This window comes from Poecilia formosa, unplaced genomic scaffold (assembly GCF_000485575.1).
Source record: "Poecilia formosa unplaced genomic scaffold, Poecilia_formosa-5.1.2 Scaffold346, whole genome shotgun sequence".
Taxonomy (NCBI): Eukaryota; Metazoa; Chordata; class Actinopteri; order Cyprinodontiformes; family Poeciliidae; genus Poecilia; species Poecilia formosa.
Window position 1 is genome coordinate 129,534 of NW_006800285.1, and position 24,412 is coordinate 153,945.

General features: G+C 39.5%; 1 protein-coding gene and 1 long non-coding RNA gene across 5 annotated transcripts in view; one reads left to right on the forward strand and one right to left on the reverse strand.

The window, feature by feature from the left end:
• mgat5b (alpha-1,6-mannosylglycoprotein 6-beta-N-acetylglucosaminyltransferase B) overlaps positions 1 to 24,412 on the forward strand; it is a 70,293-nt gene that overhangs the window by 39,740 nt on the left and 6,141 nt on the right. For all 4 annotated transcript variants that reach the window (XM_016661857.1, XM_007574184.2, XM_007574188.2 and 1 more), the window contains 8 exons: positions 8,692 to 8,823; positions 11,057 to 11,190; positions 11,999 to 12,129; positions 13,436 to 13,441; positions 15,173 to 15,328; positions 15,478 to 15,624; positions 20,220 to 20,336; positions 22,835 to 22,909. In XM_016661857.1, the coding sequence (XP_016517343.1) occupies positions 8,692 to 8,823; positions 11,057 to 11,190; positions 11,999 to 12,129; positions 13,436 to 13,441; positions 15,173 to 15,328; positions 15,478 to 15,624; positions 20,220 to 20,336; positions 22,835 to 22,909 (898 nt within the window). The remainder of the gene's footprint in view (positions 1 to 8,691; positions 8,824 to 11,056; positions 11,191 to 11,998; positions 12,130 to 13,435; positions 13,442 to 15,172; positions 15,329 to 15,477; positions 15,625 to 20,219; positions 20,337 to 22,834; positions 22,910 to 24,412) is intronic.
• LOC107833219 (uncharacterized) lies at positions 1,111 to 2,336 on the reverse strand. The gene is made up of 2 exons (XR_001658934.1): positions 2,092 to 2,336; positions 1,111 to 1,830 (listed from the first exon to the last, which is right to left on the reverse strand). It is a non-coding gene; the product is annotated as an uncharacterized LOC107833219 (long non-coding RNA).

The following is a 24,412-nucleotide window of genomic DNA, read 5'->3' on the forward strand; positions in this document are numbered from 1 at the left end:
TTCATGCAGTTAATCATCTAATTTAAACGTCGATGGCATTGGCAACTTTGTTCCACGATTAATTAAACCATAATTTGGAAAGTGCTCTTTGTATTTACTCAGGTTATCTTTGTCTGATTAAAAATAGAGGAAATCTGTAGAGAATACTTTTTTTATAGCAGTGTATTTTTTTTATTCTATTGTAAAATTGTACTTTCCGTACTTTCGGACCGTTACTTTCGCCATCGCTCGCAGCACTTCTGGTATAGTATGCGGTGCTCGTTGAACTTTTCAGCGTTTTTCCGCTTTTCAGGCTCTCAAACATAAAGATCTAAAAATGTGTATTATTTTGTGAAGAATCAACGAGTGGGACACAATTGTGAGGTGGAACGACATTTATTGGATATTTTAAACTTTTTTTAATGAATAAAAAACTGGTTAACACTTTATTTGAAGGGGTGTGCATAAGACTGACATGACACTGTCAAAAACATGACATAACACCTGTCATGAACATAAAAAAGTCTTTATGAATGTTTATGACAGTTGTCATGAAGTGTCATTCGATAAGTAATGACACTTTTAATGTAAAGTTGCATTAAAAGTCCATTAAAATTGCCAACTTTGCATGATTTTGTAAATAATGACAATTTAATGCAAAGTTGGCGTTTTTAATGGACTTTTAATGCAACTTTTAGAGTAACTTTGCATTAAAAGTGTCATTATTTACTGAATGACACTTCATGACAACTGTCATAAACATTCATAAAGACTTTTTTATGTTCATGACAGTGTCATGTCAGTATTATGCACGCCCCTTCAAATAAAGTGTTATCAAAAACTGCAAGTGGAGCGTGCAATATTATCCGGCCCCCTTGCGTTGATACTTTGTGGCGCTGGCTTTTGCTGCAGTCACAGCTGCTAGTCGCTTGTTGTTTGTCTCTGTCAGTTTTCCACATCAAGAGTCTGAAATTTTTGCCCATTCTTCCTTAAAACAGCTGGAGCTCAGTGAGGATCAGTGAGGTTGGACGGAGAGCGCTTGTGAACAGCGGTTTTCAGCTCTTTCCACAGATTCTCGACTGGATTCAGGTCTGGGCTTTGACTTGGCCATTCTGGATACGTTTATTTGTGAACCATTCCATTGTAGATTTTGCTTTCATGTTTGGGATCATTGTCTTGTTGGAAGATGAATCTCCGTCCCAGTCTCAGGTCTTTTGCAGACTCCAACAGATTTTCAAAGTGGCAAAAGGTTGGAAAGTTCAAGGGGGCCGAATGTTTTCGCAAGGCACTGCAGGCGTTCCCTAGTTCCAGGTCGTAACGTTAAATTTAAAAACAAAGCTCCGGTGTTTGTTTAAAAATGTAGCCGTTTCATATGCAGGCCTCTCTTGCAAGTCGTCGAGTCGTTGAGAAGAATGGCAATTTATGAGTAACCAGTGGCAGCAGACGGAGACGATGAGCACACTTTTGGTTCCCGTTCTGGATTTATTGGAATCGATGTCAAGAATGAAGTGGCCTTGAAAAGATTCGTCATTTACGCCGACACTCGCGGCGCACTCAGGAGTCCGGAGCGGAGGGCGGCGGGGCGGGTAGCGGCTGTTTACAGAGGGACAAAGACACCTGTCACTTCCGCTGGGGGATCTCCTCCTCATCTTCTTCTTTTCCGAGCAGCACAGGTAATTAGCCTGCAACAGAGCGTGGCGAGACGCCGCCTCAAAAGTGTATAACCGGAGGAGGGAAATGAAAAAGAGCAGGGAGACAGCTGCTGCATAGCGACGTGGATTTCTATGGGGGAAAGCAGAGAAGTGTTGTAAGCACAGTTTCAAGCAATAGGTGCTGTCGTCCATAAATAATCTGGAGAAAAAAAATATATATATTTCCATTCTCTTCCACACACACTCGCTGTCCTCCGCTGCAGTGAAAGTTGATGCCACTTCTCTCGCAGTGTGACTCCACACTCCACTCAGACTCCCCCTTCTTCTTCTTCTTCTTCTGCTTTTTTTTTTTTTTCCCCCTGAGCCTGAAATTCATTTTGACATGTTGTTGTTGCTTCGCATCACCCTCCTCTCTCTCATGTGCTCTGGGTTTCGCATGCAGAGTGGGAATCTGACTTACATGAGCTGTTTGCACACTTCTGTCACATTTGCGTCTGGTGAGGGTCTCCACGGTGCGCCTCATCTCTAAACCGGCAGGTAAGGCGGGCCTCAATCTTGCCATCGCAGTCCAGTGGAAATTATTTGAAACCAGTCAGATCGAGGCTGAAATTTCCCGTCGCCTCGTCTTGAACGCTGAAGGCGACGGCAGGCATGCAAAGCCATTGTGATTTGTACAACCGTTTTCCCCTTTTGGCCCTTTCGACGATCAATATATATATATATATATATATTGCACCTAGCCCCTGTGGATAAAATTAAAGCAGGGTTAAGTTGTGACATATTATCCCCTGATTTTAAAATCTAATGGAGCACTGTTTAATTTGGCACCTGAAAAAGGAAAATGCTTGATAAAACTGCAGACCTGTGCAGGGAAGCTGGTCTGAGTTGGTAAGATGAGCGAAGCAATAAATACAGGAAGAAAACCTTTTTAGAAGATGTGAGATCCTTTAAGGTGCTGGAAGAGGATCACATTTCAGCGGGAAAAGTTATTAAATTGGAAAGCTTTAGATGAAAAACAAAATATATATGTATTCATATTTTAGAATGACCTAGATAAAGTACAAATCTGAGTCTAAAGGAGGGGAGATCAATACGTATTTTCCAGGATTGTATGCCTGGAAAATAGCGACAAAATGTTAAAATGTTTTACTGGGTATGAGGGCTGTTTTATTATGTGGGCACAACTGAATTGTCGAGCAACAGCAGCACTCAAAATTATATGTCATCTGTTTGTGAAAACAAAACAAAAATCCCCATTAATGCAAAAACACCATTTTCATACACGCTTTTCTTTTTGCTCACCTAAACTGTATAACAAGAGGATAAGACAAGCATTTCATTTTTAATGAGTTTTTTCGTCATTTTCAAGAAAATAAAGTGCATATTTGTGACCACAGTTAGAAAGAACATCTGAGTTTTTCCCTCCACCTGTAATCTTCCTGACTCCAGCTCTCTCTTTCTCATGCCAGGCCGCTCTCGCTCCCCCTGACAGCCCTCCTTGTGGCCTGTGTCATTCCTCTCACAGTGAGAGGCCTCCTTCCTGCTGCCCCACATCCCTCTCTACGCTCCCATCCCACAGACGTGCCAGCCAATTCCCTTCCCTGCTGGACGTGCGCGCCCCTCCATTAAGAAGTCATCACGTGTCACCGTGCAGCGCATTTCCTCGTTTGTTTCTGCGGCTCTCTCTCTCTCTCTCTCTTTCTCTCTCTCTCTCTCTCTCTCTCTCTCTGTGTCTTTCATCACACCGAGCCTCTGTAGTTGTCGTGGCCAGCTGTGAAACAGAGAAATTGTGCCCAGCGGTTGTTGCCAAGTGGGCTAAAGCTACGCACGCCGCGCGCCGTCCCTTCTGCTTTCAGAGATCATTTCCCTCGCTCTTGCTTAAGCAGCCTGGTAAAACCTTAATAACTTTTAGGCAGACCTGAAGTTTTGCATGTGCAAAATATGCAGATGCTGAAATTTTCTAAAACACCTTGCGCTAAATATTTTTTTTCTTATTTTCACTATTAAGCACAGAAATAGAAGCCGCAGAAGAAACTAGTCAACTTGAGTAGTTTAAGTCCATTCAAACTTCGCTAACAAGGCACTTATGTGTTGTGATATATTTTTATTTTTCAAACAGCTGCCTTTTGTTTTAATTACACTTCTATTCAGGATTTAGCAGCTTACACTAGAGAAATGAGCTGAATTTAGCAAAATGACTATTTTTTTTTTCTTGCTATTCTTTTGGAAATTCTTTTCTCTTTCTGCCTGAAAACTCGTCTCCAGTTTCTCACAGCTGGTGATTTTTCTGTCTTCAGTATCACACACGAAAAAGTAAACTCAGTACAAGATTTGTTTTACTTCCAAATCATGTAGCAAACCTCTGCTGAGAGCAGCATGAATTTTATATATACTGCTCAAAAAAATAAAGGGAACATTTCACTTTAATTTTGTGTGTGGCTCCAAATCCAGGCCTCCATTGGTTAATAAATTTGATTTCCATTGATGATTTTTGTGTGATTTTGTTGTCGGCACATTCAACTTTGTACAGAACAAAGTATTCAATGAGAATATNTGACCTTTGATTGAGGATCCTGGATCTGCTTGTTGATCATTTATGTTGGAAATAAGATTTCAGTCCATCTGCAGGGAATTGGAGTCGCTTCGAGTTGGAAACAGCTGATTCATTGTACTAGTTAATGTTTCTTCATTTTAGTTTTACATATGTAAAGTAGATATATGCAATATTTCTAAGTACTTTTATTGACATATTGATGATTAAATCTGTTTCATGATTACCGGTGCTTTTTTGTTAAAGCTGCATGGAAAGCGATCTCCACCAAACTTTACATTTCAGTACTTAGTGATACATCCATTAGCAATTTTGGGCTTTTTACAGGATTTGTCGGCAATAATAAAAAGATAAAAAGAATAAGCCCATTCTTATCCTTTAATCTGATGCGTTTTGCCCGGTGAATATTTCATAGATTTTGTTGTTGTTGTTGCCTTTTGGTGCATCTGTACTGTACGTGTGCATGAGCGGACTCCTGCATCCTTAATTCGTTTTAATCCTCCTCCCCCTCTCTCGTTTCTCCAAATTTGCATATATCCAATTAACCCCAGAACGGCGGCGGCGGCGGCTTTAGTGGATCTGTGAAGTGGAGGGCCAAGTTCTCCTCGGAGTCACTGTAATACATGTGCTCAAATTCACGTCGGCGTGAAGCCATTAAAGCAGGCACACGGCTTGATTCAATACTCCAACTCTGGTGTGTTGCGCATGAATATTGCCCACTAAGCGACAGGAAGTTGAATACATACCTGCGGTTTGTGTGAACTAAATCCTTAATTAAGGAGCTTTTGAAGATGCTGCTTGTTTTCATAACCAACATCAGTTTTCAAAGAGTTTTTAATGACAGCTTTCAAAATTGTCAGCCCAACACACCTTCATAACATAATATCTCCCAAACATTTTATCCATGCAGCCCAAAACTATCACACGATTATCACACTTTAGTGCATCGGTGTCGTATTCTTAAGCACCACTGCCTCCATTTTCTATTATTCCTTTCACAAAACCGATTCAACTTTAATTACCAGCTGGTGAATATTCACAATCCCACACTCCAAAAAAGAAAAACTAAATGTCATACAAACCTAGAAGTTTATGTTCTTCTGGACTTGTTTAGATTAAAGGCTTATTGAGTCACAGATTCTGTCAGAAAGAAGAAAACGCACGACTCGGTCTAAGAGCTTTTCTGTTTGTGTAAGCTCTGATTTACCTCGGGTGCATATCCTTCGACAGGTAAAACCACTGCCTAAGCCGCGGTTGGCTCATGCTTTGCTCATTATCCCACCTCCTGCAAGAGAACTGACTGACATGTCAGTTTCCAGACGGCCACAGTGCTGACTGGATGCGTTTACCGTCCAAGGACGGATCGATAGCCTCTTGGTTTGCAGGTGTTTATATCAATGTGTTGGGTTGTTTTTGAGCCAGATTTCTGAAGAGTAAAAAGGTCATAAATCTGTCTCCCAACTACAAAAATGCAAACAAAGGGAGTTGGACAAAAACTTTCTAAAGTCATCGAATCGATGTTCAGCATTGGTCTTGCACAGTATTGATGGAGTACTTCACTTCCCCACTGCTTTCATCTGGATACTTTCAATGTTTTCTTTAACTTTTCTGTGAGTTGAATTATGAAAGTAGCATTTTTGGATGCAAAAGCAATGATTGGGTTGATTAATCCCAACTTCATCTGTTAGATTACAACATAGTGGTGTTTTATATATCAGAATGTAAAACTCATTTTCAAAGTTAAACCTAGGCCAGTTTTAAAAACAGGGAAAATGACACCATATTTTCATTCAGTGGGTTACATTGTGTGATTATTAAAATATTTACATACAGTCAAATGTTTATGTACACTGAATAAAAAAAGACAAACACACCTTTATTTCTCTCTTTTTTAAGTTAAATCAAGCCAAATTCTCTAGTTTTGAAGATTTTAAAGACATTAATAAATAACAAAGACATTTATTTTACCTATAATCTGTTCCAGTTACAAAGAACCATAATCATTAACAGGAAAAAAAAAAAACTCCACAGATTTTACATCAGAATAAGTAAAGCTATGAGAATTAGATGGAATTTACCTTAACTTATGCGGAAAACGCACTTCACTGCACTGTTGTGACTTTTGCTTCAGTAAACTGTATCTGCCTTCTGGCAGAGCGGAGGCTTTCTCCTCGCAGTTCTGATCTCTGCAACATTGACGTTCAGTGTTGGAGGAGTCATGAATATTTATTAGACTATACAGAGAGGCCTTTAGGTGCTTAAAATGTATTCTGGGTTTCTTTTACACTTACTGATTATTGCACATCGTGCACTCTTTGGTCTGACTGTGGTTTTTATTTAAAGAGGTTTTGTAACCTCATTAGGCCTGATTGGTATCAACCAAAGCTTTTTCTTTGCTTGAAAATCTTTTTTGAAGGCGCTCTTAAATGTGTTTTACGGTGACGATGCGTCCTCCGTTTTAGGTTTTATGATGGGCTTAAGTCACGGTAGTTTCTGGATTGTTCATTGTAACCTCTTTTCTTTCATTTGGGTCAGATGACTGAAACCCAAATCCGTGTGGATGTTCCAAAGGAAAAGAAAATGATCCCAAACACACAGAGAGGCTGCTCTTGCACTTTACAGAAGGAGGATAATTTTAAGTTACTCAACAACACCGACCCTAATGGAAATCCTTAAAAGTCGTCTCTGTTCCAGTAAACCTTCTTAAGCTAACCCCAGCAAAAAATCCACAACAAATTTAAACGTATGCCCTCAATTCACTTATTTGCTTTTTTTTTTTTCTTCTTTTTTTAGAATTCTAACAGATGTGTTTTGTCTTCGCAAAAGAACAGTTTAAATAAATAAAAAAAAACAAACGGACAACATCCATGCTGATGACGAGTGCATGCAGCCTTCTGACTGGCACCGAGCGTCCTAGTTAAAGACTCCCTCGCTGTGTTTCTGTCGCAAAACAGCCAGCCTGGCCATGCGTGCGTGTCGGCGTGCAGCATTTCCTCTCCTCGTCCTCTTCTGTGTTTTCGCCACTCACAGGTCTGCAAAAGCATTTGTTGAGTTTTACGTGCGGTTCGATACGTGATATTGAGCTGAACAATGACGGGAAGTCCAGCAGTCTGTGCGTTGTTGGACGTGCGATGCTTGGAGCTCTGAGGAACAGTCATTATGCAAATCAGATGGCACTTGATAGGGAGAGGATATGCTGTCGGTATCGGTTATTAAATTTCTGTGATGGCGCACATTAATGCGTTTCAGGGTCTTCTCTTGTCTCCCTGTGGAGTTTTCCCATTTTTAAGTCCTTCAGAGCCTTACAATATGCACAGAAGTAGTTCTAATAGAAATGCATGTTTCACTTGCGCTGCTGCCTTTTAATTCAATAAAAGCAGATTTGGAAAAGCACTTTGTTCCCAGGAGGAAACCAACATGTAAACCATATGAGTTTTATTTTAGGTTTGGCTCACTCTTTAAAGCATTTTTAGTCAATTTTGACTTGTTTGCCATATTTTTCTGTAAAACGCATTCATTATTTTTTTTTTCTCAGTAAAGCAGATTGAACACTTTTTGTAAATTTATTTATTTTTTATAAAATATGTCTTTGTTTGAACTGGAACTCCAGGTTTTCTTATTAGACCTGAGCAGCTCAGACACTCGGATTCATTCCCTTCTGTCGCTTAACAAACATAATCTCAAAAGGTAAACACCCGGATGCGTTATGCTTCAACTCTTAATGAAGTTAATTTAAATAAAATGAGCATGACTGTCAGACTGTGTGGTGTCCCAACATTTCTGGAAAAAAATAGTCTTGTTCATTGTTCTCCTTTTGTTTCCTGAATGATCAAGATGAGATTAATTATTGCTTAACTACAATCGAGTAGCTTTCTTTTCCAGAGAAATAACTGAATATTTTCTGATGTATCCTTTTTACTGTACATCATCAGTCTTACCTCTGGTTTTCTGCTCTCCCAAATGCTCTCTGTTGCAATGCAAGCATATTTCTATTCACTGGTGTTGCTGTTTAAAAGAAAATCAAAACCTTTTGTTTGACTGTTTGAAGTTTCTTTTAGAAAACAGGAATGGGATGTGTTAAGCTGTGTGATATAGCAGACTTATGCAAATATGTACATACATTTGCATATAAAGGCTAATTGGCATGGACCAGAAGAAGAGCAATCTTGCCACATCTAAAGCCAGCATTTAGCAGATTCTGCAAAAACTATTCTGGAAAACTGTTGTTCCTTTGATCGTGCAAACTTCACTCAGAAAACATGAGTGCGAGGTTTACTTAGTCCATACATTTTGTGTGCAAATGTGGAAAGTTGCATAAAAAAAACCCGGGAGTTAGGGGTTAGGGTTACTATAATAAACATGTTTTTCAACACTTTCTTTTTACTGAAGATGCAAGCTAAAACCCGTTTTCGGCAGATTAAAGCTTCGGCGTCAAAAAGCGGATATTCTCCAAAAGGCCATGCATTGTTTAACTTTGTGACATTTACAACACAATTGACCTCTGTACAGGTTTCTGGGGGTCCCACCTGGAAGAGGAAGCTGCCCCCTCACAGGACCTTTACCCTTTGACCTCATCTACACAGACTATCACGGACTGCAGCAAATGAAGCAGCACATGGGTCTTTCTCTCAGGAAGCACAAGTCAGTCCACTTTATTTTCTCTGCTTTTCTGCACGCTCTTTAAAGAAACTGTCTCACTTGCTTGTCAATCAACTTAATTTTGGTCTCCAGTAGCTTGAGCGATGTATTTTTAGGTAGAAGTATCAAAGCTAAGGAAACATCTATATTCAGGGGACTGTTGAAACCAGACAACGTGCAGATATTTGGATCACTGAGCGAAGACAATGACCCAAGCTGCAACTGCGTTGGAGAATGTGGCACAGACAAATTATACTTATTTTATTTACCACAGCACAGAAAGTTAATTACATTTATGGATGCCCACTAAGTAGCAGTCAGATTCATTACTTATTAGAATATCCTTACGCATATCTCACTGCAGAAATGAAGGAAAAACGGATGGAAGCTCGTTTGCTTATTTATCCAGTAATAAAATAATTTAGCTCAAAAAAGTATCGGCACAACACTGATCTGTTACATCGCCGTTACATTTGCACTGACCTGAGAAACACCACAGAAACACAAAAGCAATAACTGAGAGAAGTGTTGTTCCGGTTCATATTTAACAAGAACTTGTAACTCCAGTTCACCCAGGTTAAAATCAATGCATCTTCATAGCCAACTACCTAAATATATTGAAATAAGTTTACAATTTGTCTGAAGTACTTAATTGTTCAAGCAATTCTTTGTGGCATTGAATCTCGTGCATACATATTACTCCTTAAATTGTCCTACGTTTGTAAGGAAAACACATTTATGGATCGAAAAACGTGCCGAATCCTCTCAACCATCGCCGAGCAGCTTTTCTCGCTGTGTTACGCAGCACCTTCTTTTACTGGGGAAAAAATAAAAATAAAAAAATGGCTTGTTGTCGTCGGAAAGGTGGAGAAGAGGTTCTGCAACCTGTAGGAACCACATACAGCCACTCTCAGGGAGCAAGCTCTATGCTCAGAGAGGCCAATGGCAAATTATTCATAGACACAATCCACTAGTTTTTTTTCTTGCAAATGTGATCCTCATTTTGAAAGAGAGAGGGAAATAAAAATACTTTCAACAGGTTTAAGACTTATTGTCAAGCAGCGGAGAAATAATGGGCCACACAAACATTTCCTCACTCCTTGTGCTAAATTTACGCCGTGAAGCTGTTCAAAAAATGCATCATTGTCTTGGATTTGTAACCCAGCCTCTTTTCTCCTCCTTCCTTTTTTACATCTGCTGTATTTCTCCCTCTTGTTGCGTTTGTGCACAAGCTGCTATTTATTCCACAGCTCATCTGCACTGTGTCTCCTGCAAGCAATGAATTAGAGCTGCAAAAAAAAGTTTGTGTAATCTGTTAGTTTTTATGGTTACAAAGATGAACTGCTAATTCCAATACAACATGCCGAAAATATAGATTTCTGGTTCAGATTTGGTGGAAGGATGGCTTCCATCCGAAATAAACGCTTCAATTAACTTGGTTATATATTGTCCTCTGCAAATCCACACATAGCCAATTCTTCTCGTCAGAGATTTTTGTTTTCCTTCATTCTCAAGGAGAAACAACGTCTCAGTCACTGAAATGTCGTTTCAAGAATAACATCTGCAACAGTTTTTATTCTTTTGAAATATTGAAACGACATGCGCGTGTTTTACTTCTACTGTGGACTTCAGTTTTTGCTGGTGGAGCTTTTTCTGAAAAGAAAAACAAGCTAAAATACACAAAAATGGTCAAATAATTTCAGGAAGAATAATGGAGAACACCGAGTGTGTGAGAAAGCGTGTCCTCCATTTCCCACCGCCTGCATCAAATGATGCTGCTGCCATTAAAATAACAGCAAGTACTTAAATTTTACATTAACTGCAGCTACAAAATTCTCCACTGCTTGTAGTAAACTTCGGCTCGAGGTTAGGTGGAAAACCAGCCTGGCTTACCCGTCCATGAACGGAGCTGTGATAAATCTTCACAGATTAGATGACCTGTTGATTTTAACCTTCTTCATTAGAGAGTTAATGGGTCTACACAAACCTTACGGATTATCCAAAGTTCTGCTTTTTTTGAAAAATAACCACAGTTTGTGCTGCTGTGTTGAGAGGAACAATGCTTCCTTTGGTCTTATGCTACAGACAGATTTCTAATGAATTTGACCCCTTTTGAGGAAACGTGGCTCATTATTGTATTTGGAAAAAGAACAATAAATATCTTCAGAATGTTACCTTTCAGCGACTCATTTGTGGAACCAATTCTTTCTTTCCTTCTTTCTTTCTTAAATCTCAGATGCCACATCCGAGTGATTGACACCTTCGGCACAGAGCCCGCTTACAACCACGAGGAGTACGCCACTCTTCACGGCTACAGGACCAACTGGGGCTACTGGAACCTCCACGGCCAGCAGTACATGACCATGTTCCGTATGTTCAAGCTAATTTCATCTGTTGCAGATATGCAGAATCTCTCCTATCGGTTGATGGGAAAGATTCTGCTCCAATTGTTTTTTTGTTGTTTTTTTTACTGAAGATCATAAATCAAAAAAAGTTGTTCAGATGAGCAGAAGTGAACAGATGTCTGTGTTGCCGTGTGCAGAGCAGATTGTACGAGTGTAAACCGCCTCAGGCCGTCACAGTTCAAGCTTTGGACCACCAGGCAGAGAGTTCACTCAGAACAGCTGGGCCTGCACAGATGCCTAGCGAACTTCTTCTGGCCGCAATCGCACAGGAACAACACCAAACACACACACACACACTCACACACACTCATGTTAGATTCAGTGAAACTTCTGAGATACAAAACTTAAGGTGGTCTCCAATTAATCCGGGGGCCACAAGCTGCAACCCCGTTTCCAAATTATAGTTATCGGCGAGATTGTCAGAGAAATTTCAGTTTGACTTCTTTGCTGTTTGCTCTAATTTTAGGGTTGTTTACTTGTCTGAAACCTAAAATCTGTGACAGATTGAAGCCTCGATCTGCTGAATTTCAGAACACGAAGACATAAAACGCCTCCTGGACGCCCGCAAGTAAACAATCGTTGTGCTCCTCCACTTTCGATCCTGGAGTATTATTCAATAAAACCAATCAAAAGGCATAATGACCTCCTGCTCTATGAAACCTTGGTGCTGTGTCTTTTTATTTCATGCTAAATTATGAGAACATCTGTATTTGCTGAGACATAAAATGGGTTTGGAGCCATATATTGGCAATTACTGTGTTTGTCCTTGGCAGCCCACACGCCAGACAACTCTTTTATGGGGTTTGTGGCAGAGGAGCTGAATGAGACCGAGAGGATGCTTATTCAGAGGAACAAAGTCAACAACATGGCCGTCGTGTACGGCAAAGACGCTAGCATGTGGAAGGTAAGCGCGACGCCGACGTTTTTAGCAAGCAGTGCTTGCAGTGAGAGCACAAGTTTGACCTGGTTGACCTTTTGTCAGGTTAAAGTCGCACTTTTAGTTGCTCCACTTTTAGCAACAAAACGTTGAGCAACAAGGTTCTCAGTTTTGCTTAGTAATGGAAATCTGGAAAGTGTGGTGTGCATTTGGATTCATACCCCTTAAATCTGAATACCCAAAATAAACTCTTTTGCAATTGCTTCCAGGGGAAACTCACAGACTGGGTTGCATTTATCAGACGCAGCCTGGAAGAAGGTGCTCTGGTCAGATGAGCAAAGCTAGAGGTGAAACCAGAAGACCTGCTGCTATAATCATAGTAAAAGCATCGACTTGTAGGGTGTTAAATACAAATGCACAGCACGAGGTTCAGAGTTTTAAAAATATTTGCAACCACATATCGTTTTCCTTGCTTCACAGTCACGTTCTACTCCTTTAGATTAAAGGTTAATGGTTGTAAAATGTGATAATACGGAAAAGGAAGCGAATTTTCCAATAGACCGTGTGTTTCCCGTGGTGATAGTAGCTCTGATAGGTGCCTTGTTTGTGATAAATACTGTCTGCAGGATTTGATTCATGTAGCTGTGAAACACCCACAAGATTTTACATTCCCTGCATCCGCTGCAAGCATGTTCCTCCTCCAAGAATCATCTGAAGTGTGATGCTAGAAGAACACTTGCACTTGTTCAGAGTAAACTTTCGCTCCAAGCTCCTGCCAGGGTTTCTCTCACTTGCTGTATCTTCGAAGTGCGCTGCTGCCTCCCTCGGGGTTGGTTTCTTTTTTTTTTTTTTTTTTTCATTTTCGTCTATTTATGGCAATGTGGATGTTTAATGTAATACACATAACAAGGGACGATATATTGATAAGACAATGGAATTACTGTCTGAAGACATGCATAATAAGGATTTTTTTTTTTTTTTTTTTTTTGCTTGAAACCGGCTGCAGCTTTGCTCCTACACTGCCAAAGACTTCCTTCTACCTCAGAGCAGTTTGAGCAGCGGTGTAACACTGGCGAATATGAGGGCTTGCAGTGTTAAAGAAACTCTTCCCTCTGAGAGATTACCTTGCTCCACCTCTGTTTTTAGGGCCACGTTAGAGATCTGAGGTTTGCTGGTGACTACACAAGGATGAGTGCTGAATATTTCATTTTTTTTCTCTTAATTTCCCTTTTTTTTTGGTTGTTGTTCATTTCTCTCTTTTTTTTTTTCCTGTTTTCAATTTGTATTTCTCTCCGTGCGCCATGCTGGATGCATCATTGATGGACCTGCGTAGCTTCAAGTAAGTACTGCTGCTTGGTTATTGATCCTCCAAATGCTGAAAGTGTGTAACTTACAGAGTGTAACTTACAGATAAGTCAGGAAAAAAAAAAATTAAATATTCATCACCATAAATGTAAGTCAAAGTTTGTAAACAAGATTCTCATTCTGGTCATTTGTTGATGGTGGGCATAGATGTCATATTCATTTTAGGCTTTTACTTTTTCTTCTTTATGGTGATATTATCATATATTCAGTAACTGCAAAAAAGCAAGAATTGGGCATAATCCATTGAGCATATATTGTGATTTTTTTATTATTATTATTTCACAATGATGGGGAAAAAAAATCACTCATACAAATATGTGTATTTGGATAAATGTCTCACCTCATGAAGCTGAGAAAAATGGGTAAGAGTTTGGTATAATCAGGGCTTTTTTTTAATCCACTTCTTCTTTCCAGGAACTGTAAATCTTTTTAAACAGGTTGGCATGGATCTTGCCTTTAAGCTTAATTCACTTGTTTTTAATAGGGTTCGTTGTGGCCATTCCGAACGTTCGATGTTAAACTGCTTAGTCTCTTCCAAAACCAGTTGCGATGTGTGTTTGGGATCATTATCATGCTGGAACACTCAATTGTGTCTCAATTGTCTGTTGACTTGAGATTAAATGGGAGGCTTTAAAGCAGAGCGGCTGAATTCTTCTTATTGAGTATCTGTCACGAATTCAGACTTGTGTAGCCAATTATTGTTTTTGTTTTTTTTTTTTTAATAATTGCAGTTGTTAGTTGCATGATTATCACTCACTGGGAAAAGAACAATTCAAATGCATCAACAAAACTCCATAATTAATGTGAGATCCGTGCCCATGGTGACTGTGCACATGCGTCTTAGGAAAAGGAAATAGAGCAAGAAAATAAACCGTATCTTGGTTATTATGCTCTCCTTGTGCATAAAAATGTGGAAATACTTCAGTTGCCTGCATAAATGATTCAAGCCTCGGAGACAAAGCTTATTAAATAATTTGCAGCATTTCAACAAAAACATGTTTTTCCAGTAAAATGGTTCAACTAAGCTCACCCACATTATAACACTAGGCGTAAACATTGCTAAAAAAAAAACTAAATCATTTTTGTCAAACTCCACAAACACTGAGTTAGTCACCAACACCACGATGTTTGAACAGATGATTAGATCTGACTCTTGTCCTCGTAATAATCTTTGAAATTAACCAATATGGCCGACGTTATGAGAATGTACTTATGTCTTTGTTAAAGTAAAGTCTTATGTTAATTAAACATTTGGTTTATTAAAGGCTTTATGGATGAAAGTTAAGTTCAATGTCTTTGACGGGGACCTTAAATAAAACACTGCTACGATTTACCCACTACAAAGTACTGTACAAAAGAATTAATATCTGCAGTTTCTGTTTTTATTTTTATTTTTTTAAAGAAAAAGAAGCTTCAAAAATGCATTAATGTTTTTGACTTTTTTTTATTGCCAAATGGGACCAACATAAAGTTATGTAATGCAAAGTTTGGTATTGGATGCATTGAGTTGCAACAAGGCTCCCTACAAATTCAAAGTTTCACCAGAGTCAGTAAAATTTTGTTGGAAAGAAAAAAAAAACTCTTCCTAAATGAATAAAAATCTGTCTTTGGACTTTTTAAAGCTAAAGCAATACTGAGAAAATAGCTAATTATGCTAAAATAGCAGTAACTGACAGAGTCGATCTCTTTATTCTCTATATTTGAGGGTAAGGAAAATTTCCTGACAATCCTGCATCGCTACATGGAGATCCATGGCACAGTGTACTATGAGACACAGCGCCCCCCAGAGGTTCCTGCCTTTGTCAAGAATCATGGCCTGCTGCCTCAGCAGGAGCTGCAGCAGCTCCTGAGAAAGGCAAAGGTGAGGCGAACTACTAATGGTTGCATCAGCTCAGTTTATTCCTCAAAATGTCTTGCCTTGCTTGTGTGGACTCGCTTTAACAAATCGCCTGGATGTGAGCAGCCTGATGTACTCACAGGGAATCTTTTGTTTGTCGCTTTCCTTGCAAGCTATTCATCGGGTTCGGCTTCCCATATGAAGGGCCCGCTCCTTTAGAGGCGATAGCCAATGGCTGCATTTTTCTGCAACCCAAGTTTAGTCCAGCTCACAGCTCTCTCAATCACGAGTTCTTCAGAGGCAAGCCTACCTCCAGAAAGGTAGGTGCCTGTTGTATTCACGCTACTGCAGCGATAAAAAAGTAAACTCAGCCTCTTTCAATTCCAAAGTTTTACACATCAAGGCATGATAATTAAAGAAAAAATGATTTCCCAGCTTTGATGTTTGCTTCATTCATCCTTCTCATTTCAGTCAGTGAACAATATTCTGACACATTACAAGTCACACTACAGAAAAACTCAAGTAACAGAAAAAAAAAACTAAGTGATTTCAGTATCACCTTTTTGTTTGTCGCTCCAGGATTTTACACGCAACGTTTCTTCAGTTCAAAAAAATTTAGTGAGCGTTTGTTTATGCATTCTCCTCTCTGTAGATTCTGCCAAAACCATCATGTATCATATCGACTGGACCATCTTGCAGCGTCTTAACAGGTTTTGTTTACCGGCATGTTATATTCCTGATTCCAGCGGCTTTCAAGATGATGGAGATGCACACAGATTTCAAAAGGACCCCCAAAAATTAAAGGTGGTGTAATAGCACTGGGATTATGTAATCAAAGACATGCTAATCTACAATCCATCTTCAGCTGGTTCAGATTTATAGGCCCATAGGTTCAATTTCTTCATTTCGTGTTCGAAGGTTAGAGCCAGATCTGTCCGTTTTACGTTTGCAGCAGTAGCTAAAATATTGAATCCGTTTCGTAAATGTCAGGGATACATTCGGCCCCTCTGCATGACCTGCTCTAAGCAAGGGAGATCAGAGTTTTGTCTTTATTTGATCTGTGTTTAAACCCATCGTTCAGTGGGGAAAAAGGAGGAGATGATCACAGGAAGCTAAAGAAAGTATGTGGGGATGTGTCCTGGTCACAGGCAGGGATGAACTCTGGGTAAATGCCACTTGACACCAACGCAGTGAGATGTTCCTTCAAACAGCAATACCTGGATCTCCAGCGACCCGCAAAAACGAACAAGAGGAGCAGAACCTTATTACAGATGCGTGCTCAAGGAGGAAGAAAAAGAGGATGAAAGAGGAAGTTCAGAATCCTCTTCTCATGCACCTAACCTAGCCTCTCACCGTCCCTTGAGCCACAGCCGTCACACCTCAATTATTTTCTCCTCCATCTCAGTCGTGTATTTTTGTTCCACTCGATGTTGTCTTCAGTCATGAAATGCCTGTGCCCCCTTGCCTACCTCTCTCAACTGTCTCCAGCGGTCAGTTGAACACACTTCAGCTCCGGTGCAAGTCAACACTTTACAGACTATGTAGAATCTACATCAGATCTCCAACTAGAATAAAATGTACCGGTGCCTTTGAAGACCTGTCTTGTCACAGAACCCAAAGGAGCCCATTCATTCATCTATCATTAGCTGTTGTTGTGGTAATGTGTGCTAAAGCTGGAGTTGAGGATACTGTTGTACACCTGCTCTCTCAAATCTGTCATCTGGGAAAAAAACGGGAAACGCTTTGAGGATCATGTTCTATAATTTCTCAGTTAAACAGTGAAATCTCTTCTGCTGCAAGAAGGTCTCGGTGTCAGAGCCAGTTGTGTTCTGGGTTTGGCTTTGGAGTCTCTGGAGCTGATTGTGAATAGGAAGAAGCCTAATAAATTACAATCCATGATATAAACTCTGCGCGTTCTTTTTTACAGCGCAGTAATCTAACAATCAAATATCTACAAGCTGATGTTTAATCAGTCACTGCAAAACAGCCCACTATAGGAGAACCTCTTTAGACACATAAGTTATAACGTATAGTTTTTCTTAGGGCCTAACAAGGCATTACTGACTTGAACTAAACTGTAATGAACAAACCCAAATCATTGATTCTCCACCACCACATGTGAAGGATTGCATGAGTTGAGGGGCTGTTTTTGGTCTTCAGCAAAATTGGGTTGTGCATAAAAACACACACACACACACACATCTGCATTTTGGTGTCATCTGTCCAAAGGAAATCACTCTACAAGATTTTATTGGTGGTTCATTAAGATCTCGCTTTGTTGCCACATGTTGCCACATTCTTTTATAGGAAGGAGAAACTCATCCCTCCTGACAGCCCTCCGAAGCAAGCCGTACTTGTTCAGTCTCTTTCTTTTCTAATTAAACTGTCATGAACTTTAACATTTATCATGCTAACTGGGGCCCGTAGACTCTGAGATGTCGCTCTAGGGTGGGAGCATTGCTAGAAATAGAGCCCTTCTGGGGCACAAGCCCCCCCATCACTTAAATCACATCGTTTTTCATCATAAAGGCACAGCCCGCTGCAAGAATTGTGCGATATAAAATGTCACATTGACCTTCTTTGCCAACTCATCTTTGCCTTAACAACGGCTTACTATTCAATATGAAGTAAATAAGAAAAAAAAAAAGCCGCTATGGATTATAATCTTTTATCAAAAATGTATATCTCCGGTTCGCACTTTAGCTAATAACTTTTTTTTTTAGGTTTAAAAAGTAATACTCTGCCAGCGCAAAGCCTAAGTGCAAAGAGATGTGTGCGACTGCAGGCTACTTTATTCTCATGTCAAGGATATCATTTCTTCTTTCTCCTCTTGCGTTTCCTTGACAGTTCTTCCAGCTCCTCCTGTCTCCCCATCCTCCAACTATCTACGCCTCTTCTTCAGCTGCACCAAAAGACAACCTTATGAACTGCAGCCTTTGTAGCCTGTACAATTTGCATCACAATTTGTATGCAGCTAGGTCACATAGTCATCTTGGAAGATGCACTGCGCTGAATTTGAGTGATAGAAATTGCTGCCATGCACTTGTAAATACACTACATATCCCCACATTCTTCTTTTATTTTATTCTTTGTCCTACTTTATTTAGTGTACTGTTACTACCCATCTTTTAAATATAAATGTGATGTCCCTTCTACAGAAAACATTTTTTTTTATACTTGTATATCACCAAATTAACATATTTTGCGAGGGAAGGTATCCATAATTTAAGCTCACCCAGATTTAGGCTGACTTATTTTCTATGAGCTTTATTTCCTGTAAACTGGTGAGCTTGTTCTCATATTGTAACTATGACGGATGATTTTCAGTATCAAACACCATGTACAATAATTATGTGCAGAGCAATGAGTGCTCATACACTATGCAACAATATGTGCATCTGCCATGAACAATTTAGGTCTTGCTGCTGGTTTTGTTTATATCAGTAGTTGTTTGAATTTGTAAAAAAAAAAAAAAAAAAAAAAGATTTAAAAACAAGAGGAAAAAAAATGTGCAATACATTCAAATGGCTGAGTTGAATGGAAATCCCCTGTCAGATTTTACAGGGGCACATTTGATTGAAACTCCCACATGTATCTCTGTTTAAAAAAAATAAAGGGATAAAAAATCCTGGTCTCACCCACGGACATTAGTCTTTTGCAATTTTGTTTGGCTTCACACAGTCTGACCTTGGAGGGAAACTTGGTGGGATATTCAGCGTGAGGAACTTTTGCAGCTGACTTGAGTGTTTTTTCCACTCACTGAACTCCAGATTAATTTTAAAAAAAGTCTTACAAATCACTTTTCCAGGCTAATGGGCAGCAGGAGTTTTTTTTTTTTCTACAGTAATTACTGTTTATTTTCAGTCGTGCTCCAGAGTAGCAAACTGCCAAAAGGGAAATCCTGATACATGAGTAACATGCACTTACTTAACACGCCTGTTTATTTACATATGCAAAAATATTCATACCTCTTGGTCCACTTCACATTTCATGAGGTTACAACCTCAAAACTCAATTTGCTCTGCTGGGAATTTATGTGAAAATAGAAGGCAATTGGAAAGGGAAAGAACGGTCCTAAAAATTCGTCTGTATACCATTCTGAGAGATTTGTTTTTGTATTTCATCTCCTTTTAGTCTGATGGTTTCTAATTGCTTGAAAACTCACTTAATTAATAACATAGACAGTACAACTATTAATCATGCATTTCCACAAATCTGTCTCACAAAAGTGGCAAGAAAACAAAATATTGTTGAAAGAAAAGAACATGCATGTGTGACGGAAAACTAACTGAACCTCAATTCCCCGAAAACATGGTGGTGGCAGTATCATGCTGTGGGGAGACTGCAGAGGCAGGAATAATGTTCAGACTTGATGGGAAGATATACGAAGCTAAATGCATTGCAATCCTGGAAAGAAACTTGTTAGATGACGTTCAGTTTGTTAAAACAGGACAATAAAAGGTACATACAGTAGACAGAGACTTCAAAGAATACTTATGTGTTAGACTGGACAAGTCAAAGTCCAGTATTATGCTAGAAAAAAACTTTAGCAAGACTTTGAAATTGAGGTTTATTGACGCCAGCCGTAAAGTTCGACTGAAATTAAGCTTTTTTGCATGAAGTAAACAGAAAAAAAATCAGTCTTCTTTAGACCCTAAAAACATGTTTGCTGTATTTGTAGTACTGGAAAAATTATTGACACATAGGAAATGAATACAAAATGATATATTTTTTTGCTATCATGTATACTTTTTCCTTGCACGTTGCAGTTTTGGGATATCACACAAAATGCAAGTAAAACACACTGAAATCTGGGGATCCACTGAGAACGCTTTGTTTTAACTTTAATTAAACTGCAGTTGTGACTTTTTTAATTTTTTTTATTTATAAATATCCCCATATATTTCTCTCCCAGGTGTCCTCCCAGCATCCCTACGCAGAGGAGTACATCGGCAGGCCACATGTCATCACCATCGACTTCAACAACTCTGAAGTGTTTGACGCCACCATCCGTGAGATCATGAAGATCAACGTATGTTAATCGCTTCCGTTTTCTACCCCAACCCTTGACTTATCCATCAAAGTAAAGCTTTTGTATTATCACCGGCAACCAAAGGTGCACCCGGCTGCATATTACACATAGGTGAGGTTATAATGAACTCCTTCAGCTTGCATTGACCCACTTTTTTTAAACCCCGCAGCCGTTAATAAAGCTCTTAATCTTGGCATCTGACATTACAGCAGAATTGCTTAGCTGGCTTCCTCTCAGCTCACTTTGCTTCTAATTGCCTGAGATATTGAGTGGCTCTGCTGGTAAACTGTGCCCACACCTGGTTTTACACAGCAGCTTTCTGGAGGCCAGCCCCACAGGCAGCAAGCGTTGTTTGCGTTGCATCGAATGAATCAATCACGCTGTTCTCAATCTGTCACCAGAACAACCCGGAGTCGCTGCCAAACCTCTCGTGGTGCAGAGATGCATCTGCGCTTCCACCAACCAGGTGTTTCCTGCTGATAGAGGCAAAACAAAGTACAAGTCGTTGCCCTGTTAGATACTTGAAGTGCTGATCCAAGGGGAAGGAAACGCGACGCTCGACATGCAAGATGACTAATGGCGGAGCAGAAAGGGATGGAGCTTGGAGCGATGGAGTGACTAATTCACACAAAATCAAACAAAAATCTGATTTTTTTTTTTTTTTATTCGCTCAGTATGAATGTTTGCAAGCAGCTGGTCAGTTTCATCTTAAGTCAACAATCCAAACAAAACGTTCCTGGCTCGACCACAAAATCTGCCCACTAAGACTTTTAAAGCTGGCTCATCAACACATCACATCTTATCTGTCCAACAAAAGCCAAGCGTTCATATTTCTCAAGGGGCCTTGTGTTGGACCGTTTATTGACTAGCAGCAACGGGAGAAGTTCCCACAGCCTCTAGTTGCCAAGCAACTGGTCTACTTGGTGACATTTTTCATTTGCGCGGACGTGGTAATTGATGTGACGACGGGTGGTTTGTGTCACCTGCTTGCAGTACATAAAGTAAAGCTAGGTTTACCTTGCAAGTGTAATTTAACACCCAAACGTTAAATTAAAAACATTTAATTCAATATTAAACTGGATTTTCAGCATTGAACACGTAACCGTTCACGCTCACTTGCAAGTCTCAAAAATGTGGTATCAACTGCACAATAAAAGCAAATGACACGGTTCAAGCTGCAAATAAAGTTTTGTCTACATGTACTGAAGGACCACTCAGACTTGATGAAGATATTACTCCATAATTGACATAAAAACAACATATTTTAACATCAAATGCATTCCGATAGAAAGGTGTAATTTTTTGAGACATTTCCTTTGGTCAGAAGAAACCGAAATTCAAGTGTTTGGCTATAATGACCAGCAATAAAATTGGAGAAAAACCAGCAAACGTGCAATTATTAAGACACCATCTCTTCTGTGAGGTATGACAGTTGTGTCGGTATTTTCCTTCACATCTTGTAGGGGATCAAATATTTATTTTTGACACAATGTCATTCAAGATGGCCATTTTTCTTTTTGGGGGCAGGGGGTGCATTTTTTCTACATTCATGAGTTTTCTGTCTCTCTTCATAAAACATAAACTGCTACAAAAGTTGCACACAGAGTAAACCCACCACATCAAAAGTAGGTCAGATTAGCATTTCCTCTACTGTACACGTCTCTGTGCGATCTCTTCTCCGCAGAAATTCAGCTCACCCTGCATGATTTGTTTTCCTCTCATTCTATTATAACAACATGCCCAAAAGGCAAATTGCATTGCACGACAGCTGATGAAGTGCCAGCTCCATTTCATTTAACTCGGATAAAGTAATGTAATAAGACGTGGCTAAGAGCAACAGAGTACTAGAAAGAACCATTTATCAATTTAAATGGAGAAATGCATCGGGTGGTCTGATGGTAAACGGCGAGTACGACGTCAAAGAGAGGAACCACCACTTTCAAACCAGAGTTCGTCCTGTTCCTTCATCATTCCTCAACAGCTTCAAACGGTGGCATTTCCATACATCTAAAGACACCGTTGTACAGTGAATGGTCTGACTCAAGTGCATCTTTTCTTTCTGTGGTCTGGTCTTAATACCAGAAATAGTATTAAGTGCTATTGATCAGCTCTTCTCAGGGAATTTCAAAACATTTTATATCATCAAACTGCAGAAGGCAAGTGACAGGCTTCCATAGCTGCTCCAGCAGGACCCAGATTACACTAAACCCCCCCATCTGTGGCGCTCTACGACCTTTTGATCTGCTGTCAGCGCCATCCATTGTGTGATGTATCGACGTAGTCATCGCCAAAAATAATAATGAAATTAATTTTCAAGGCTGCCACCTTTGATGTATGAGGTCATTGATTTTTATGTGAAGCCCGTGGCATGATATAAGTCTTCTACAATTACGCTAATGAATATGTCAGCTAGGATTAACTATCAGATGCTCGGTTCCTGTAATTACAATGGCTCGGCATTCAGACACCGACTTCCTCCGCTGCTTCTGTGTCCGCAGGTGGAGCCGTTCCTGCCCTACGAGTACACGTGCGAGGGAATGCTTGAAAGGGTTCATGCCTACATTCAGAATCAGGTGGGTATTTGAGCTCGCATCGACAGCCTGCTGTTTGTTCGTGATTGCACCAACACGTTGATAGCAAGACGAACGTTTTCGCTTTTTACTGTCGCAGGCTTGTCTGTTTGCATCCCTGTTTACCCGTAAAGTTTTGCAATCTTGCCAGAACAGGTTTAACGGTGCTTTGAAAGGAGGCGGAGAATGCAGGAAACCCCCTATAAGCTTGACATCGATTCAGATTCATGTTCAGTCAATGCTCTCTTTGTGATATTAAGCTTTGGCAGAGGTTGAAGATGGGCGCGCTTTCCTGTGCTTTTATACGAAGACTAATATATTGCCATGTATATTACGTCCTGGCAGAGGGAGCTGCTCAGATGGCCTTAAAAAGACCAATAGATACATGGAAATTACACTACCAGGCTACAGTTGAAAGCCAAAAACCATGAAATGCTTTGTGTCAGTTTTAATATAAGTTGTTGTGCGCATAGCACAAAAAATATGTATTGAATACGCTTTTAAAATAGCTTCTTTTGCTTCTGTATACAAGGAAATTCAACATTTACCAACTGTTTCACCAGACTTGTAATTAAATAAAAAATAGAAACAGTTTTTGGAAGGCACATTTTTCTGTTCGGTTGGTTTTGTTATACTTCTTTCCACCTCATAATGCAACAAAGTCAAACCATCAGGCTTGAAAGATGAAAAGGAAAATCAAAGGCTGGAATCCAGATACCACTTCCTCTTGTTCCTAAGATGAAAATATGTTTTAAAAATAGCTAAAAAAAAAAATAAATAAATAAATGCAATTAAATAATTAAAAATAAAAATAACATAAAAAAAATGTTTTTTTTTCTATTTTTTCATCTTTCTCTCTCACTTGCTTTTCAAGGTTGAATAGAAAAAAAAAAAACTTTTTTCTCCTTCATAAATGAAATAATATTCTACAAGGAAAAATGATCAAATTTACAATATCACTAACATGTTTTCTGGGCACTAAATTTAACAACACTCTTCAAACAAGTTTAATTTCCATTGAGGCTGCCACTGATGACATTTATTATCATTTATTATGATGATAATAAATGTGATAGCTGTTTGTCTGCAATAAATGTTTCTGTTTATTACAAATGTGAAAATAGGTTTGCACCTTAAAGTCTAAAAAAATTGTTATAAAGTGAAAAAAAATCACAGTAGTCAGAGGATTTATCCAATCTCAGTGCTCAGAGAAACCTTTCCATCTCCAGTATCTGTCTTTTTACCAGCACACGTACGACGCTGCTACTGCTGTGGTTTAAGACAAAACATTCGGATCGTCTTATCTGCTGCTCTGTTGCCTGACTTGCTGGACTTCCTTACTTTCCACCGCTTTGACCTTTAAAAAAATAATAAAAAATGTTCAGAGCCTAGTTATTTCGGCTGTGGCTTATTGGATAATCTCATCTGGCTTGTGCCGTGTACCTGCATCCACAGATTCTCACATGTACCCCTGCTGCTGTCTGCGGACGAGGTCCTCCTCTAAAA